At 55.0% G+C, this 20068-nt stretch overlaps 1 protein-coding gene across 2 annotated transcripts; it reads left to right on the top strand.

Annotated features, from left to right (window-relative positions):
* Positions 1 to 236: 236 nt before the first annotated feature.
* Positions 237 to 10377, top strand: LOC148091062 (cell adhesion molecule CEACAM6-like). Of its 2 annotated transcripts, none has more exons than XM_087826732.1 (9): positions 237 to 300; positions 1170 to 1529; positions 4320 to 4598; positions 5004 to 5258; positions 8128 to 8248; positions 9224 to 9276; positions 9620 to 9651; positions 10025 to 10066; positions 10312 to 10377. In XM_087826732.1, exons 1-9 carry the CDS (start codon positions 237 to 239, stop codon positions 10375 to 10377), a joined length of 1272 nt encoding a protein of 423 aa, XP_087682858.1. The 2 variants fall into 2 exon arrangements, with proteins under 2 accessions (XP_087682858.1, XP_087682857.1); XM_087826731.1 differs by having other exon boundaries at positions 5004 to 5264.
* Positions 10378 to 20068: the final 9691 nt, after the last annotated feature.

The following is a 20068-nucleotide window of genomic DNA, read 5'->3' as shown; positions in this document are numbered from 1 at the left end:
GAAAAGGGGAAGAAGGGTTCAGGTGGGGCAGGAATAAGGGGAGGGAGAGGGAGGCTCCTGGGCACAGACCCCGCCCTGGCCCACGTGACAGGGGAAGTGATCTTTCCCCGGGAGGAGGCTCAGCTCCCAGGGAGGAGGGACAGCAGGTCCCACTCTTCAGAGCAGCAGTGCCTGTGAGCACTTGTGGAATCCAAGCTCTTCTCACAGAGGGAGGGACAGAGCAGGCAGCGGACACCATGGAGTCCCCCTCAGGCCCTGGGCTCAGAGGGCGTGTCCCCTGGGTGGGGCTCCTGCTGGCTGGTGAGAGGGGACAATTACCTGGTGGTGGATGAGAGGGGGGGAGATAGAGGCTGGCTGGGGTCTCCTGGGGAGCACAGGGCTCTAGAGGGGACAGTGGGCTTCTGTTTGGATTTGAGGGGAAAGGACAAGGGAGCAGAGGAGGGTGGGGGAGGGGACTCAGCAACAGGAAAATCTCATGATCTGGAAGTGGTGAGGGGCCGGAAAACCTCAATGGCTGTTCATTTCCCAAATTATTCATCACTGAGAGTTGACTGCTAAAAACTTTTGATAATAACAATTTATCTGAGGAGGTAGAAAATTTAACCAGGGCACTAAACATTGTCCTCACCTCCAACCTCAGAAATGGGCACATACGCCCCAGGAGCTGCAGGCCCCTGGGAGCACTCACTCCTTCACCCCCAGGTCTTTGCAGCCTGTTGCAGGCAGTGGGGGTGCAACAAGGTCAGACAAGCCCCGGCCCCAGGGAGCTCACCTTCTATGGGGAGGAGACAGACAAGGCAAGATCTACATGTGATGTCAGGGGCCCACAAGTGCCATGTAGGGAACAGAGCAGGGACAGAGGGTCTTTAGAGGAGGTGGTCAGCGAAGGTGTCTCCCAGGGACACCCCTGAATGTCAGCAGGGATCTGAGGGCAGTAAGGGGGTGAGCCAGGCAGACACCTGGGAGTTTTCAAAACAGAAAAAACAAGAAGTTCAGATGTGCTGAAGCCATGGTGGCCATGCTGCTGACCTTGACCATGGGAGACACACACACACACACACACACACACACACCAAGGCTGATAGATGAGACCTGCTCAGGACCCAGGGCCTCATCTCTCCATCTCAACACACAGATCCAAATATTGACCCATTTCTCTTCCCTCCTAGTCTCACTCTTAACCTTCCGGAGCCCGCCCGCCGAGGCCCAACCCAGGGTTGAATCAGTGCCGCCCAATGCTGCCGAAGGGAAGGATGTGCTTCTCCGAGTCCACAGTCTGCCCGGGAGTCTCATAGGCTATGCCTGGTACAAGGGGGAAAGTGAGGACAGCAACCGTAAAATTGCATCATATGTAATAGACACTCAAATAGTTTCCCACGGACCTGCATACAGCGGTCGAGAGACAATATACCCCAATGGATCCCTGCTGTTCCAGAAGGTCACCCTGAATGACACAGGAAACTACACTGTACTTGCCATAAAGAAAGGTTTTAAGAGTGAGGAAGGAACTGGACAGTTCCATGTGTACGGTGAGTGACTGTTCTCTGACCTCTGACTTCTGACCTCTGACCTCTGGGAGGAGTGAACTCTACTTCACACACAGGACTGACTGCCCTGGACTCTCCTCCGTCTCCCTCTGCATCACGTCCCAGGCTGGGTTTGGGCCTTTAGTGCAGGTTACACACAGTGGACACAAACTTCTTGAGATCAGAGCTCCCTTCCCAGATGCCAGCCCTGCAGACATTCACCACCTCAGAGGGAAGGACCAGTCTCATGGGGGTGACTCAGCAGAGGGAGACCAGTCTCAGTCCACCCCCTAGGCCCCTCCCCATGACCATGACCCTGAGAAAGACCTGCAGGGCTCGGTCAGGGACTGGCTTGAAGGGACCCTGGGATCCTCACAGAGAAGCTCAGCCTAGGAACCCTCCCCAGACCCCTATCCCAGGGCTCCTGACTCCAGGGACCCTGGGGAGCTTGTGTTAGGCTGCATTTGGCCTCCTAGAAGGGCTGGGTGGGAGCAACACTTTCCTGGCTGCTCTACTGCTCACCAGCCAGGGTTCAACCCCAAGAGCCACATCAAGCCAGGAACAGAGCCTGGTCCTTCACTTAAGACTGCGTAGGGAGAGCACAGATGGACAAGGTCCCTGGATCATTAGCTGACTGCCCTGAGAGACCTAGGAGACTCCAGAGGGAGGTCAGGTCCCAGGAAGGAACAGAGGAGAGAAGATGCTCCTGGCAGCCTCTCGTCCACCAGGGGTCAGCCCAGGGGATCTCTCCCATGGAGGCAAATAATGGTAGTTGCCATTTATTTGGGCAGCTCATCTATACTAAGCTTGAGGTCAAGTATTTAGGGATGTTTTAAGGTTACTTCACAGACATCATGGTAATCCGGAGTCCATTTATCATTTATTCAATTTTTATTCTGGGGAAACTAAGCACAGTGTGACACAGTCATTGAATCAGGGTCATGCCGACCAGGAGCAGCAGATCAAACACAGCAAGGCCCTTGTAGAGCCACAGCCCTGCCTCTCCTCCACCCGGGGGTCTTATCAGGTGTCTGTGCACCCCGAGACCAGCCATTCATTCAGTCCTTTGTTCTTAGCTGTCCAAGGCAGATTTTCTAGTCAGGGAAGTGAAAACAAGTGGAGAATTGATTTTTTACCTCAAGAACCAAATGACCTGCAGTGACAATCAGAGTCAGTACTGGGAACGCCCCGGCCTCCCCTCAGGTGGCCAGTCCCCACCTCCCTGCCCTGGACTTGAAATCACTTATTTGTTTCCTGATGTGTTGGCGTCACTGCCACTGGATATGAAGGAAAGGGCTTTGTCCTCCCACTCCCTGCTCTATACCTGCAGCCGGCTCAGGGCCAGCACTCGCATGCTCTTCGGTGAAGGGGGGAAGGAATGATGGTCACTGAATGAATGAATGAATGAATGAATGAATGAATGAATGAATGATTCCTAATCTCTTCAGAGACTGGAACCTGCATGCAGAGTAGTAAGAGGTTGTGGCCACACCAGTTCCCTGTCCTTTCAGGGGCTGACACCTTGACCACAGAGCAGGATCCTCTCAGACGGTGAGATCCACCAGCCACTGTCCTTTCTCTTAGACGCTGCCCAATTTGAATGAATTTGACCAAACTCCAGTTCTCTTTCCTGAGTTAGAAAGAAAAGGAAGACCACATGTCAGATGCCCGGGTGAGGGTCCTCCCCATCTGCCTGACCATCCATAGAAACTGGCGACAGGGACCTTCTTCCTAACTTTACTAATATAACACGTCTTTCCCCCAGCTTGGTGTCATTCCTCCCTTTATACAACAGAGACACCCAACGTGCCCTCTGATCACTTCTGTTCTCTTAGCAGGACTCACATTCTCTCTCCCCAGGGAGTCAGATTTCAAACCCACTGTAGGTCTTTCTTTGGTCACATGTGACCTGGTTGGGCTGCAGAACTTGGTCTATGACCTGCAGTGCTCTCCAGAGAAGATTCCTCCAGAAACTGGTCTTAGATCTTTGGGGCATGAGTAATGATTTTCACATATTCTTTCACAATTTAACTCAAAATCTATCTCATAGCTGACAAACGTAAATGAGACCAAGGGCAGAGAGCATGGCTCTGCTGCCAAAGCCTGCCAGCTCCCTCCATCCCTCACTCTTTTCTAAATCATTCCTGGACTCTGCTCTATCCTTTCTGGGGTCATTGTCTCATGTCCGTCACCAATGACCTCCTGGGCACACAGCCCCACCTCATGGCCCTGCAGCCTGGGTACTGAACTGGCTGCCAGACTTGCTTCTGGTCTCCCATGTGTTGTTTCTGCTCAGACTCCCAGTTCCAGGCCACGCTGCCCAGTCCTCTCGGGGCTTAAGGACTATGGGATGGCCCATCATTCCTCATCTCTAGGATAACCCTGAATGTGAGGCCTCAGCTGTGTGGGTCTGTGTAGCTGGAAGGGACTCAGCACCCGCATCTTCCAGGTGAGGCCCCAAGGTCGGCCAGGCAGTCAGCTGGTCAGTGAGGAACCAGGACAGGCGCCGGGTGGCCTCTGGCTCCCAGTCCTACGTCTTTCCATGAACAAACCCTGATAGTTCCCTGACACCTGAGAAAGTCTGTGCTTCCCCCCAGACATAGAGCAGGTGGCCTTCCATCTCTGAGTGCTCGGGTCCTCATGCTTTTATTTGTCTTGTGATACACAGACCTGCCTTATTCTTTTAAAAATTGGGGTTGGCTGAGGGGTGAGAGGTGTCAGCGCTGACTGAAGCCGCCTTTGGAGGAGTCAAAGGCACCACACAGGGCAATGTTCTCTCTGTTACCTGCACAGCGATGTTACCCAAACCCCACATCACAAGCAACAACTCCAACCCCGAGGAGCACAAGGACCCTGTCCTGTTAACGTGTGAACCTCAGACTCAGGGCACCACCTACCTGTGGTTCATCAACAGTCAGAGTCTCCCGGACAGCACCAGGCTGCAGCTGTCCAAGGACAACAGGACTCTCACTTTACTCCGTGTGACCAGGAATGACACAGGGCCCTATGAATGTGAAACCTGGAACCCAGTGAGTGTCGGCCGCAGTGACCCATTCACCCTGAATGTTCTCTGTGAGTAACTTCTGTCCCTGCCTGGGCCAGGCTGACCCCAAATCCACACTGGCAGAGGTCAGGCTACATCTGTCCCTCTCAGGTCCAAGGACACAGACCCTCACTCTGAACATCCAGGTGGCCATGACTTCCTGTCCCAGGCAAATCCAGGCAAGTCCAGCCTTGGGTTAAAACTAGGAGTCAGTGGGCTGCTCCTGTCTGGAGAGGCTCTGGGTCAACAACTTATTATGGGACAAAGGGGTTAATGTGTCAGACTCAGGCTCAGTGCACACAGGGGGTTCTGGTTGGGACTCTTTAAAACAAGGCTGGGACCCAGCTCAGAGGGACAGTGTGGCCCTTACACAGACCAGAGACTTCCCCTTCCCTCTGATTGCATCATGTGTGGCTTTGTTCTCTTTGCTCCAGATGGCCCGGACGACCCCACCATTTCCCCGCCAGACTCCCATTACCCACCAGGGGCAAACCTCAGCCTCTCCTGCCAAGCGGCCTCTAACCCGCCTGCACACTATTCTTGGTTTATCAATGGGAAGCCCCAGCCACCCACACAGGAGCTCTTTGTCCCCAACATCACTGAGAATGATAGTGGATCCTATACCTGCCTGGCCCGTAACAATGTCACTGGCCTCAATAGGACCACAGTCAAGACTGTCACAGTCTCTGGTAAGTGCCCCCTGGACCATCGGCACCAGGCTGTAGGGTGCATATCTGTCTAGTTTTCAGAAAAGAGCCTAGAAGATGTTGTCTCCCACCCTGTGGCCATGGACAAAGCAAACCACAAATTCTTCCCCTGAGCCCTCCCACTACAGCCCTGTAGACTCTCCTCCCCTGGCTGTTCTGATTTCTCATGGGGGAGCAGGGGTCCAGCCTTGGAAAGTGAGGAGGGGGTTCTCTCAGCCCCAGAAAGCCCCATATGGTGGAGGGGGCTTCACAGGGGGAAACTGAGGTCTTCAGGGTCAAGTTGCTTCTTCTGTCACTAATGCCTTCCTTCTGTCACCTCTTTTCTGTTACCTGCTCCATGTGCTACAAGGAACTTACAGGGCTTTGAATCAGTCTCAGTTCTTGTTTTCCTAACAGGAGGAGGAAACCACCTCTGAGGAGGGGTGAGCAGGACAGACCCCTGCTCTCTGCTCTGCTCCAGGCCTGACTCTGCTCTATGCCATGTGTGTTGGGACAGGGGTCTGTGCAGAAGGTGCATGGGGGGCCTGTCCTCAATCTGGTCAAATTGTGTCACTCACCAACAGCACAGCCTCCCTCAGGCCAGGCTGCATGGAAATGGGAAGAGAGCAAGCCACAGGGGAGACTCCTCCAACCTGTGTCCTGGCTCTGAAGTCACCAGCGTATAAGATATTCCAAAGAGGCCCAGCCAGGGTGGCTCAGTGGTTGAGCATCAACCTATGATGCAGAAGATCGCTGTTCGATCTCTGGGTGGGGAACATGCCCCGTTGCAGGCTGGATCCCAGTGCGGGAGGCAGCCTGTCGATGACTCTCTCATCATTGATGTTTCTCTCTTTCTCTCTCTCTCTCTCTCTCCCTTCCTCTCTCTGAAATCAGTAAAGACATTTAAAAAAAAAAAAGGTACTCCAAAGAGGAGGAGTGAACCATGGTGCATGCCTGACAAATGAGTAGGTTCATCCATGAAGTCCCTTCATGGGACAGAAGGAGCAGTGCCACAAAGTTTGTAGTTTATGGAGAAGGCTAAGAGCACCAGCCTTTTATTAAAACTGTGGCTACTTCTCTCTAGAGATTTCCTTCTCCTTGATATTCAATCTGCAGGCCAGGAAGGGAAAGTCCCCTTCAGACTGAGAAACCCTTTAGATTGAACTTCTCTGGGTCCTAAGTTCATGGAGACTGGCTGGGCTATGTTCTCTTATAAATTATTTAACAAAAACGAAATGCCTTCCCATCTCTGTGTAAAGCTACCATACTAGAGAGGAGGTCTCATCTTTTAGGAAATCACAGGCAACTATAGGAAAGAGCCTCACAAAAGTCAGTGGGTAGAAAATTCCACCTGAAGATGAAGATGCTGGACACATGGGCTAAGAGGTTCCTGGTGCTGATGCTACGGATATCCAGGGAGACAAGTCAGGGGTCATCCCAAGGTAATATAGAGATAAAGGGGTAGATATAACCCTTTCCTTACAGATTGTCATCTGAACAAAGACACTCATCCTGCAGAGGTCAGGGCCATCCTCTGGTGACCTTCACAGAGCTCACTGTGGACGGTGAGTGGCTGAGATCTCTGAGGAAGGAGCCCACTCTCAGTCAGCCACCTCCTGTTTCCCCACAGAGCCCGTGGGAAAGCCCTCCATCCGAGCCAGCAACACCACAGTCACAGCACATAAGGACACTGTAGTCCTGACCTGCCTCACAGATGACACTGGGATCTCCATCAGGTGGTTCTTCAGTAACCAGAGTCTCCTGCTCACAGAGAGGATGAATTTGTCCCGGGACAACAGCATCCTCACCATAGACCCTGTCAGGAGGGAGGACGCTGGGTATTATCAGTGTGAGGTCTTCAACCCCGTCAGTTCCAGGAAAAGTGACCCGCTCAGGCTGGATGTGCAATGTAAGTGACCGCTGCCCTCTCCCATTTGCTCCCTTGCATATTTCGTGGGCAGGGGGAGTGAGATGGATGAAAGCCTTGAGGAGGTGGGAGCCTCCTTCAGAGCCTATAGAGCAAGTGGGTAAGAACCCCAGAATTAGACTAATCTCGTCACTGTCGTTCTATGCCCATGAGCTGTCTCACCTCGGGCAAGACTCTCACACACCTGAGCCTCAGTTGCCGGGTCTGTAAACTGGAATAAAACAGACGGACCTTAGGACCATTGTTGGGATGTTTATTATGAGGTTAATGAGAATGAAGCCCTTGGAGAGGGTGAACCTCAGCCAGGGCTCAGTCGATGCTGTTGATTATTTAGAATTGTTATTTTTATGAACATTGTTGTCATTAGCTGTAAAGTCAAGCAGAACTTGGTGAAAATGTCGTTGGTCACTTAACAGTTCTGTGACCTCCGGTGATTAAGCACTTCCTGCCCCAGATTCTGTGTGTGCTCAGTGGGGGTGCCCCCCCCCCCTGTCACCTCCTCCCTCCTGGGGTGGAAGGATCAGATGGCAGGAAGGGAAAGTATTTCCCACCCTGCGTGGACCACTGAAAACAGCCAGCACATTCTTGTTCCTAATCAGCACTGAGTGACAGGTAGGGCTGCCCTCTGAGACTGTCAGCAGTGACTGAGGAAAGAAACAGGGGGGCAGACGTGAGAGGGAAGAGGAGCTAAGAGGAACGTGAGCGGAATGTGGCAATGGGAGCTGTGGGGACACAGCAGTTAGAGCAAAGCGAGGTTCCCAACGTGCAAAACAGAAACTGGCGCAACCGCCGGCAGCGGGGTGTCCGGGAGACGGTGGACGGCACTCCCAAACCACACAGACTAGGGGACGGTCCCTTCCTCCCTGACCAGGCCTCCCCCCTGCGAGGCCCCCCTTCCTTCCCCTGAATGGACTTGGGCCTTCTCCCCCTTCCCTCTCCTTTCAGCAGAACAAGAGCGCACTTGCTGCTCTGAGGGGGCCATTGCTGGCATCGTGATTGGGGTCCTGGTCGTGGTGGCGATGGGGTCCTCCCTGGGGTGTTTCCTGTACCTGAGGAAGACCAAAAGGTACAACGGCATTTCCTTCACCCTAATCCTGTCCCCTGCCCCAGGCTGGCCCCCAGCTGACCCAGGCCGGGAGGAGGAAGTCCCCGCCCTGGGACCCTGGGCTGGCTCTCTGTGGCCTCCGGGCTTCCCCACAGGGCTCCTCACTCACCCCATCCAGCCCCTCCCTCACCACCTGCTGACCAGGGCGTTTCCTCGACAGCTTCCTCACCTATAAATTAGGCACAATTAAGGAACTGTCCCCTCACGGTTGTCCTGGTTCTCTCCACAAACCTGCTGCGGTGCTGGCAGGTGGTCAGTGCTCAGTAAGGCACCTCCTCTTGTTTATCTAAATCCAGCCTCCTGGGTGAGGAGGACCTGCTGCCTCAGGATCTGAAGGTCATCCTGGCCAAAGTCACACAGCTGAGGGTGGAAGAGCCTGGACAGGCTGGGTGGGGTCGAGCCCCCCCCCCCCCCGTGGCCGGTTTTGTAGCCACAACCCTGATGTGGGAAGTGGGAGACCTGGGCCCAGACAGGACACCAGTGTCTGTGGTGTCCTTTTTGCCTCTGGTTCAGCAGAATGAGACAGGGCAGGCCACTGTCACAGTTTAGCTGTGGTGGCCTGGGGGGGGGGGGTTTGGCCACAGCAGGACACCATATGCATCTGAATGCAACTTGTAGCTGGCCCAGCTTCCCCCCAAAGCCTTGACCTTTCCACTAAGTCAGTCCCTCGGGTTGGTTCCTGTCCTGGGTCCTCAGTCCCTTCCCCAGTAACTTCCTCCCAGACCCCCACCTGCCTGTGGGTCCTTCCCCTCTGGGCCCAGGTCAGCCCTGGATTGTTAAGGCCTTACCTCAGTTCCCCTCTCCTGGGCCCTCCCCCTCCTAAACAAGGGAGCGAGGCCTCCACCCTCTGCTGGAAAAGGAGACCCTCCTTGTCCACTGTTGTGACACCAAAGCTCCCCCTTGACACCCCTCACAAATAAGTCTGACCTTTCCTAGGGCCAGTGACTCGAGTGGCCTCAGACAACACCCACCCCCAGCGTCCACCCCTGGTGAGTATCTGTTCAGAATGGGAGGGGTTTGAGGCCATGGACCTGCACCCCAGTGTCCACTCCTGCTCTCCCCCCTCAGGCTCTGGCCCTTCCCTGGGGTTCAAAGGGGTTCTCATCAACCACACAGCCCAGGAGACCCCGACTCACCAGTCAACTTGACCTGAAGAGCTGTGTCACGTGTCATCACCTCCACCTCCCTGGACCCTAAAATGGCCAGAGGGTCTCGCTCTGGATATACTCTTTCACCCCTGTTCTTGGGAGCTAAGGAACCATCCCCTCCAGGGAAAATGGGCCAAAGCTTCCTCACCCCCTGGGTGCTAACTCCTCCTGTCTCTGCTCCCAGGCCAGGGTCCCTCTGGAACCTCCTCCTTCCCGGTAAGTGCTTCCCCTCCCTGTCCCTTCAGCCAGCTGTGCAGCACAGCACAGCACAGCTCCTTTCCCCAAAACAGCCAGCACAAGCTGAGCCCCGCCCCGGCCTGGGGGCAGATGCCCTGCCCTGAGTCTGCCCTGGGCCCCTTGGTGGCCTGAGGAGAACCCCCCCGGAGTCCAGCCTGGAGAAGAGTGGGCGCTGGGAACACCAGTCAGGGATCCTGGGCTAACATAGGCGACAGGGGTGAAGAATGGACTGGAATTTGGTGCAGGGCTACAGGTGTGAAGACAGCTGCGCCCCAGGCAGAGCTATCAGTCCTGTGGAGAAATGACCCTCCCTCCCTGTCCCCCTGATGCCCTCTCTCTGCCCCCTGCACAGGGACCCCTACCCGGCCCCAGGACAGCCAGCCCCATCTACGAGGTGAGTGTGGGAGATGAATGTTCTGTCCTGCAGGTTTCAGGGGCCCAGGACCTGCTGCCAGCGCAGCCCTGGCTGTGCTTCCAGGCTCAGGAAAGGGCACCGAAAAGTGAGAACAGAGGGCAGGGAGGAGGGAGGTGCCCGGGGACAGACACCCCCTGCACAGTCAGGTGCCCACAGCACCTGTGAAAAGCTGCACTGGTTCTGAGAAGGTAGCAGGGCTCAGAAGTCTCTACTTTCTTTCACAGGAATTACTACACATTAACACAGACGTGTACTGCAGGATCAACCCCAGGGCAGACGGGGCTTCTTAGTTCCTCCAGGACCTGCTCCTTCAGTGCTGTGGGGAAGGGACAACCTGAGACCCCAGACCCTGTGGGGAAGGTTGGGAACTGGATGGAGCCTGAGCCAGAGAACCAGCTCTGAGCCCTGAGCATATTCAGGACCTGGGTTCAAGGTCAGGGTCTCTTCTGATTATTGGACACCCTGACAGGCCCCCTGAGCCCTGATGAACCAGGATAAATGCTCCCGTCTTCCAGAAAGTGACAGGGCCTATAAGCCACCGTGGACCACCTGAGTGATCTGAATAAATGGGGACCTTCCCTTCCTTTGCTCTTTTTCTACTAATGGGAACTTCTTGTAGCAGAAATTCACCTGAAACTCGGGGTCCTTTCTCTCCAGGGTCACACAGGGAAACACTATCTCTAAGCTACCTCAGCCCCATGTCTGTGTCCTAGGAGAGAGGAGGGCTGTGAGTGTGGAGATGGGGGCCAGGCTAAAGGAATGGCAGAGATAAGAGGCTGCAACCCAGCCATGGGAGCTCTTGGCTGTCCTCACATGGACACCTCCCAGGGTTTGCCCTTCTGCACTTGGGCACTGGTCTCAGGAGCACAGAAAAGGGGCCATATCGTGTCCTCACAAAGACAAACAAGGATCCTTCTTTGGAGCCATTGCCTGTACCCATGGGTAGGGCACATATCGTGGGTGGGGCCCCTCTGAGTCCCCCAGTATCCTTTGCCTGTCCTCCTTCCTCACCCAGGCCCTGGTGGCCTCAACTAGTGGTCTCCACAGATAAACTTACCTATCCCCAAATTTAGGATCCAGGCTGCTGGGCTCTGTCTATGAGTTTCTGCTTTGACCCAAAGGCTAGCCCTCAGGACATCATTATATCTGGGGGACACAGAGTCTGTCAGAGTAACCAAGGTGGGGAGGACCCAGGATGGCTGCCCCGAGCAAGGCTCTCCTTGGCTGATCCATGACCTCCAGCCCCACCTTCCCATCAGTTTCCACTTTCCTACTTGATTCGGATCTCACTGAAACAGGCCTCTTTTCCACAAATGAGAGCCCAGGTCTTCCCCCAAACTAACTCTCACCCATGCTCCCATGGCCACGGGACAAAGTGTCCCCTCCTCCACCTGGCCCATGGGCTTCCCCCATCCATGCCTCATGGGTGGCCCCCTCTGCACACCTAGGCCAGCAGTTCTCAGTCCTTCCCTGGGAGCCCAGGATGGGTGCTGTTCCCATGTAGGTTCACTTGGATCAGGGTGCTCACATTCGCACAAACAAAGCTGGTCCAACACCCAGGCACAAAGCCACAGTCCAGGAGGATGCCCCATGTTGCTGGAGCATTGTCTGTCATTAGATGAGAGACAGTAACAAACCTTCAAAGTTTCACATCCTGAGTTAGCTCTAAGTCACTCCTTATCCCAATGCACACAGGGTTGGATTAGGCAAGGTGACACCTCTCATTGGTTTCCTACGGCTGCTGTAGGAAACTTAGCGGAGTCCAACAATGCAAATCAAGGTGTGGATATGGCCGGTTCTTTCTGTAGGTTCTTTCTGGTGTCCTTGCCTTTGCAGCTGTTAGAGGCCTGTGCATCCCATGGCTCGTGGCCCCTCCTCCACCTTCAACGCCGGCAGCACAGCCTTCTGAAGTCTCCATGCTCTGCTTCCTCATTGCACCTCCTTCCCCAGCTCTGCCTCTCCTGCCTCCTCTCTCCTTCATGAGGAAAGGACCCTTACGATCCTCATGGGCCCACCGATGAGCCACCAAAATCTCTCGGTCACATGACCTTTCATCTCTAAGCTCCCTCCTCAGGTGATATATTCACAGAGTCTGGGGGCAAGGAACTGGACGGCTCGGGGCCTGTCCCAGTCACACCTCTCAGGGCGCGTCCATCAGCTTCCTTCCCAGGAGTGGCCTGTGGGCAGCCTGGACCTGGTCATGCTGACTGTGGGCTCAGTTCCTGCAGTGATGCCCACGGCACCCTCACGCCCCTTGTGATGGAGGCAGAGGCCCCTCCACACTCCCGCAGCCCTTGCCATCTCCTCCTCATCGGTCATGCTCATTGTTAACAACGAAAAGAAAGCAGATGCAACTCACAGCTCCGAGACCACAGCTCACAGCTCACAAGCCCCAGCTGGTGGTCCGTCAGCACCGCAGACACAGGGTCCCAGAGATGCTCTTCCCTCGGACTGCAGCGGGGCACAGGCAATGAATGAGAAGGGACTGCGGGAAAGGCCATTTGTTTCTATTCTACAGGAGAAAGACACAACGAGGGGGATGTTGTTATAGTGATAACTGGCACTTGTGTGCCCACAATCACACACACACACACACACACACACACACACACACACCCCTAGTTTGAAGGCATCAAATTGCAATGTGGTGTATCTGTTGCCCCCTTATGGCCAGAGATGGGAATTACACTACCATCCTCTCAGGAGCTTGGTAACCTGAAGTTTGGGTGGAAAGAAACCGCCCCCAGCACTATTTTCCTTTGTTCCCTGAGCTTTTGGTATCATATCCAAGAAATCATTCCCAAGTCACATGTCAGGAAGCTTTTCCCCTGTTTTCTCCTGTGACTGTATAGTTTTGGGTCTTACATTGAGATCTTCAATCCATTTTGAGTTAATTTTTGTATGTTGTATGAGATTCTTTACATGTGAATATCCAGCTCTCCCAACACCTTTTGTGGGGGTCTGTCTTTTCCCCACTGAGTGAGTGGTCTTGGCGCCCTTGTTGAAGATCATTTGACCATATACACGAGGGTTTATTTCTGGGCTCTTTATGCTGTTCCATTGGTCTATATGTCTGTCTTTATGCCAATAAAACTCTACTTTTACTTTACTTTGTAATGTGTTTTGAATCAGGAAATGCAAGCCTCTAACTTTGCTTTTTTTGAAGACTGTTTCGGCTCCTCAGGGTCCCTTGAGATATCATATGAATTGAGAATGATATTTTCTATTTCTAAAACAATGCCATTGGGATTAGAATATATTGCACTGAACCTGTAGATTGCTTTGGATAGTAGGGACAGTTGGACAGTATTCAACCTTCTGTCCGTGGTTTTGTTGCTAATGAGGATGGGTTTTCAAAGAAGCAGTTGCTCTGGTTCCCTCCCCTGCAATCTCTCTGCACTCAGCCCTCTGAGGGGCTCATGTAACTGTCCCATCTCCCTCGGTGACTCCCTGAGGTGAGGACAGGATGGGCTCCGAGGCTTCAGACCCAGGGGCTGTGTGAGGAGATTAGGCAGCTGGACTCTGTCCCTGCTTTGTTCGTTTTTTTCTCTCTGGTGTAACTATCTGTGACCGCGATGGGTGACTCTGTTCTGTACTCCATCTCACTTATTCTGCCAACTCAGGCTCCACTGGAACAATTTTGTCTGCTCCAAACAAGAACTTTATTCAGTAGAAAACTTCTGTGGGACAAAAGGAGGCTTTGCTTGTGGTGAAGGGCGCACCATGCAATGTGCAGGCGATGGTTCATTGGATTATACACTTGAAACCTGTATGGCTTGTGAACCAATGTCACCCCAATAAATTCAATAAAAAGAAAGAAGAAAGGAAGGGAGGAGGAAGGAAGGAAGGAGGGAAGGAAGGGAGGGAGGGAGAGAGGGAGGGAGGGAGGGAGGGAGGGAGGGAGGGAGGAAGGAAGGAAGGAAGGAAGGGAGGGAGGGAGGGAGGGAGGGAGGGAGGGAGGGAGGGAGGGAGGAAGGAAGGAAGGAAGGAAGGAAGGAAGGAAGGAAGGAAGGAAGGAAGGAAGGAAGGGAGGGCTTCTGATTTAAGAATGTTGGAGAGAATGCAACACTGAACACAGGTAGCCATAGAAACACGGGGGACTTATGACTAGAGGCTCAGGAGCCTGAGGTTTAGGCCTTGGTGGCCCCCGGGGAAGGAGCATCGGGAACCTGGGAGAGGTGTGAGAGGGAGACTGGCGGCCACTGGGAGATGGGGAGTCTGGAGAGCAAGGGGGGTGGGAGGGTTTGTGGACATCCCAGGCGTTGGAGAAAAGGAAGGAAGAGACTCCAGTTGCGAAGAAAGTGGGAATAGGTGTCGTATCTGAGGAAGGTTCCGAAACTCCCGCCTAGAGGAAGGGTGCAAAAGGCAGGCTGGTGGATGTTGGCTGTAGGTGGCAGCCTTGTCCCCAGCAATCAGGGTTCCCAGACTGAGGGCCAGGGCTTTCAGAGGCTGGCACCCACAAGGGTGACACTGGTGTTGCTCCTACCCCAAAGTTGGGCTGGGTCCTGTCATTTCAGCTTGTCCGGGAAGCGCCATAGAAACCCAAGCTGTCTCCTCCCCAGTACCCCAAGACCTCTGATCCCCAGGCCGACTTGGGGGTCAGTGCTCAGGGAGGAGGCAGCGAGAGGGGGCCGGGAGCAGCCTGGCGGCCGGGCTGCCTGAGGGGGGGCAGAAAGGGGGTGCCCGAGGAGCTTGCTGAGCCCCGGGGAGCAGGGAAGGGGTGAGGGAGGCTTAGGGCCCAGGACCTTGGATGCCTGCCGTCCGCTTGAGGCAGGGTCCTCCCTGGGGGCCAGAGCTGTTTGCTCACCTGTGGCTCATGGTCCATGGGGGCCTCTGCCCGTCCTGGGCTGCCCCTCCTGCCCTGGGCATGTCCCCCGCACTGTTTCCCTAAGGGCGGCTGGGTGCTGAGCCTGCGAGGACTCAGCAGTTGTGCTCCTAAAGGAACGCGCAGGGATCAGGCCAGGTTTCAGGACTTTTCCACCGGGAGCATGTGGCTCATGGCTCTTCCAGTCACTGGAGCTGACAGGGTGGGGGGTGGGGGTGGGGGTAGATTAACCAAAGAACTTACATGCATTTTTGCATAAGCCCTGGACACAAACAACAGTGTGGTGAGGGCCTGGGCTGGGGGTGGGTTCGGGGCGAAGGGGGAAAAACAGCAAGACACCTGTAATTCTTTCAACAATAAAGATAAATTAAAGAGGGGGGCAGATCCAGGCTCCCTGGGTGCCGGTGACCAAAAACATGACACCACAAAGCTTTTAGGGGTTTCTCTGTGCTCTCTTCATTCTAAAAATTCATCCTCGGGGCTTTCTGGTCTCTAAAGGGTACGTGAGGGTTGGAGGCCCTGATAGTACTAACACTTGCATTTATTTGTCTCAGGTGATGGAACCGGTCCCCAGGAGTTCAAGGAGGAGCGTCACCACCCTCTAGTGGATTGTCCCTGCTAGAAGCGGAGCAAAAGGGCTGGGCTTGTTGAAAGGTTGGGGCTGGCCTTGGACAAAGGGCACCTTCCGGTTCAGAAAGAGGCATATTTAGAGGTGCGTGGCTGATGGCTGCCTGTAGCTCACCAGCTGGAGGACTGGGTTGCGAAAGGGTGTCACCGCAGATCAGAATGACGCCACTGGGTTGTACAAAGTCCAGTGAGGAAAGTTCTGTAGATACCGGAGAGAGATAATACACGGTAATGAATCTATCTGCCAGGCCATTTGACATTCTTCTCTGATGTTCTTACCGTCTTAAGCGTCTTAGCAATAAATACAGTCATTTTAATCATTTGGAAGAAACATCTTATTAAGAAGAAAATGATATCATACAAGATTCGCTATATTTTCCGAATCACACACTGTAGCATCATTCCTTAAATATGAATCTATGCTCCCCAAATGGACAGTGTTGGGGCTCCTTCCCAGCACCTGTGGGCTGACAGGGCCCTGTCCCCATCCCTGGGCCCCTCTCTGAACCACAGGAGCCTCTGATGCCCCCTCATTAGGGCACAGGGAGGTTTTCATAGTGTCCTCACCATTCGTCCCTCCACCTCTCAGACTCTGGGCAGAATGTGTTGTCCAATCTTGGATGTGATATTTAAATGACTGACCTCTATTTCTGTCCTTCATCCATCCCAACATGTGACAGGCCCAGCAGGTGTCTTCTGTATGTGATTTTGAGGGGAAAGTTCTCAAAAGCAGTTGCCTTCGCCCGCCCTGAACACACCTCCACCTTGAGAGCCGTCATCGTTGCCAGCAGCACTTGGACACTTTCTTTTCATGGTGGTCAGACGCTTTCCAGCTCTAGAGGAACACGCGGCTCTCTGTGTACAGGGACAAGAACAGAAATGGACACAGAAATCGCATTAGTGTTCACGGGAGATGATCTGAATGAACTTAATGAAGCTTAAAATCACAGGAGCGTCCACATAAAACCCACGTTTCTGAGCTGAAACACGGATCATGGGTGGCACCATTTCCTCAGAGCTAAACTGCAAAAAGTGACATTAACGCTGAACTAGAAAAATACAAGATGCATCACCGTTACTGACAAATTGGAAATGGTTGTTTTCCTTTAAAGACTATTCCAGTGTGTTGTTTTCCTTTTACAATGACGTAAGAGTGCCCTTCTGACAATAGGCTACTTACATTTCGAGACCTAGCAGGAGTGATTGCCCATTTCCCCTTTCGATCTGAACAGCAAAACCAGAGGCGGCTCCTGGGCCTCCCCTGAGCGCGCTCCGGCCGCAGCAGAATGAGCTGAGTGCTGAGCCCCCAGCCCTCGGGGGGGGGGGGGGGCCCTGCTGGCGGCCCCGACGTCCCGTGTCGGTGGTGCGCTGACTGGCGGGTCTGCGGGCGGCTGGAAGAGTCGGGGGAAGGTCTGGACACCGAGCTCCTGCGGGAAAGCACCGAAGGCGCTCTCGGCTCTCAGGGCAGCTCCTGGGTGCAGCTCCTGGGTGCACCCGCCCCCTCAAGCCACCCGCAGTGAAAGGACCTGCCAGGGCCCGCAGGTAGCAGTCACTGAGACATGGAGTCACCTTCCCACGACCTGGCGGGGATCCCATCACCTGGGCACCGGGAGGGTTACTGAGGCACAGGGCTTGGTCACTTGGCACCTTGAGCGCCCGGACCCTGTGCCAGAGACGCCGTGCTGAGGCCTCGGAGTCTGCAGTCCGAGGCTAACTAGGAGCCTGCCGTGAGGGGGAGCCAGGGCGCTGGTGTCTGGGATCCACCCCTGAAGACAGTCCTTCTGCCCAAGCAGGGACTCAACAGAAGCCTCCCTCCGGCGACAGTGTCTGTGAGGATGAGAGACCAGGCGGATACCCAGCTCTGTCTGCGCCCTCACACATGCATCTCAAACACGGTTAAATGGATGAGGGACACCGCAACAGAAGCATGTCACCCCTGTGACACCTGGGGTCAGAGCATGTTCCTTGCAGACCAGGGCCTGCTGTCAGCACAGGGGGAGGCCAGCAAGTGCCCGCAGCTGTCCCAGGAATGAGCCTTTACCCCTCAGACAGTCAGGAGGGAGGCCGGGGTCTCCTAACAGTGAGGGGTCTGACCCCATTCATCCCCCTGAATCACAGCCCTCCCCATCTCTGCCTTGTGAGTGACATCTCACCTTCCCAGGTGCGCCTTGGTGACAGCCTGTGTCCTTCCTCTTCTCAGGGACACCCGACTTGGCACAAACTCTGCCCTCTCAATCCCAGGTGGAGTTACTACCAGGGGAGGAAGGAGCCCAGTCTGACCTCAGAGGAAGTAAGGGGGCAAATCCCTGTGCCCAGGGGCTCTGGTCTGTGGGGACACTTGAGTGACATCTCACCAGCCCATGATGTCCAGGGGAACGGGGAACTTCCCATGCAGGAGGGGACGGAGAGCCCAGGATCTGCGGTTGCTTCCATCTCAGAGGGGCCGATGGTCCCATGGGGGCCTGCCCTACCCTGACAGAGGAACCCACAGGGTCCCTTGGTTGAGTCTCCACGTGGAGCTGCTTCAGCTTCTGGGTCCCGTGGGGAGGCCTAGAGCAGAAAACACACAGGGACACAGATGACTTGGACGCAACACGCCAATGCTGTGATGGGTAAAACGGGGCATTCTGGGCATCAGAGCCCCAAGCAGGCACCCTCTCCTGTAGGCCTCACGGGACCCCCCTCACCAAGACCTTCCTTTGAAACCTCAGAGACAGAGAGCTCCGCCCGGGTCGACAGTTTTCCTCACACTGGATGGGGAATTCTCTGGACAACCGTCGTTCTCTTCCTGGGCTCACCCTGCCCAGGGAGAAAGTCTGGCAGCCTGGGATCCACAGCGACCAGGACCTGGGGCGACTGGAGGTCAGGGCCTGGCCTCTGCCCAGGGCTCAGGGTCAGCTCACATGCTCTGGAGCCTGGTGAGCATCCCTGGTGCAGCCCTGACATTGGCCACAGGTCTCCTTATGCCCTCCCGGGGCCGACATTGGACACAGAGAAAACAGGAAATTAGCTCGAAACCTGGGTTCGGCTGAGGTGGGGCAGAAGCCTGATTTCCATATCACAGGCTTTTCTAGGCCCCTCCCAGGCTTCTGCTCTGTCCCACCTGCTCCCTCTAGGGGCCTAGGGACTCCTGCTCTAGGGGTGTCTGTGCTGCTCCCCACTCCCTGCCTGGCACCACCCGTGGAGAAAGCAGGCTGACCACAGGAAAGTCCCCCCAGGCAGAGGACAGAGGCTGCCCCAATGGTCAGGGAGCCCAAGGACAGGCTCAGCCAACTGACGCGGAGAGGGAGGCTCTCCCTAAAATCATGGCCCTCAAAACCAGGGAACTCATAGCCACCTGACCTCCCACCACAGCCCCTCTTCCCAGGACACACAGGACACTTTCCCCTTCACTGCAGGTCTACTGAGACTCCTGGTCCTGGGTCTCTGGCCCTGGAAGCAGAAGCCAGGTTGGTGACACCCAAAGATAGAGGAGGGCCCCCCTCACCAGTCACCGCCCAGCTTGACCCTTTCTCACCCTCTGTGGCCTTCCTGCTGGGAAGAAATCCAACTTCCCAGAGCATTTGAGAACATGGGGAAGACCCAGTGCCCAGCTGGGTTTCTGTGTCACAAACATAAATAATCCCCAGGTTTGGGGACTCCTGGAACTCCCTTTGTGGTGCTGAAGACCAATGGCCAGGGCACAGCACAAGCCACGGGCGGGGTTAAGTGAGAGGGTCATGCTCTTAGGGAGCAGGGGTCCCCATCAGCCTTGCCAATGAAAGTGCTCTGCAGGTCAGTATAATCAGCTCCCCGCACAGCTTGTCAGATGGAGACTGTGGGGTCCACCAAACACCTGCTGAGTCAGAATCTGCATTTTAACAAGATCTGCAGACCCTCCCTGTGCACAGGGGGTGGGGGGCTTCCCTGTCCCCAGATCACAGGGTCTCCTTCTGGCCGGGCATCCACCTTAGCTGGGCAGCCGCTGAAGCAGCATTTCTAAGGTGTCACCTGCGCGTTGAAATCTCTCGGAAATTCCACAGATCGTCCTATGGGCAGCGGGGTGAAAGCCCTGTGACAAGGATTCCCGATGTGGCCCCGGGCTCCTGCTCTGAAGGAGGAGAGAGGGCGGTGTGGAGGCTGCTGGGCACCCCGGGCAGAGCTGTGGGGAGCGCCCTGCACCCCAAGCTTCTGCCTGCCCGGCTGTGGGACGGCAGCAGGTGCTAACCGGCAGAGTTAGACCCAACCTCGGTTCAGCAGCCTCGGTACTTGACTTTGGCTAAGAGAAGACTTCAGAGCCAAGAACTCCAGTCATAAGAGAAAGTTTATTTGGAAAGTCACAGAGGTAGAAGAAATGAGCTGTAGAAAAAGCGGGCTCAGAAAAGTAGTTACAGAGGCAAAGGAAAGGCCTGTGGAGCTCAGGAGGAGAGCCCAGGCCCCCCGACCTTGAGGAAAGAAGGGGGGGAGGGGCCCGGGCCTGCTCCAGAGCAACAGCCACACCTCCTTGAGGGTATTTATCTGCAGGGCTCAGGGGAGGACCCTAATAAAAT

The sequence above is a fragment of the Miniopterus natalensis genome, chromosome 18, assembly GCF_054644295.1.
Source record: "Miniopterus natalensis isolate mMinNat1 chromosome 18, mMinNat1.hap1, whole genome shotgun sequence".
In the NCBI taxonomy this organism is placed as follows: Eukaryota; Metazoa; Chordata; class Mammalia; order Chiroptera; family Miniopteridae; genus Miniopterus; species Miniopterus natalensis.
The sequence above is the reverse complement of the archived record's forward strand: the minus strand, read 5'-3'. Positions and strand labels throughout refer to the sequence as shown.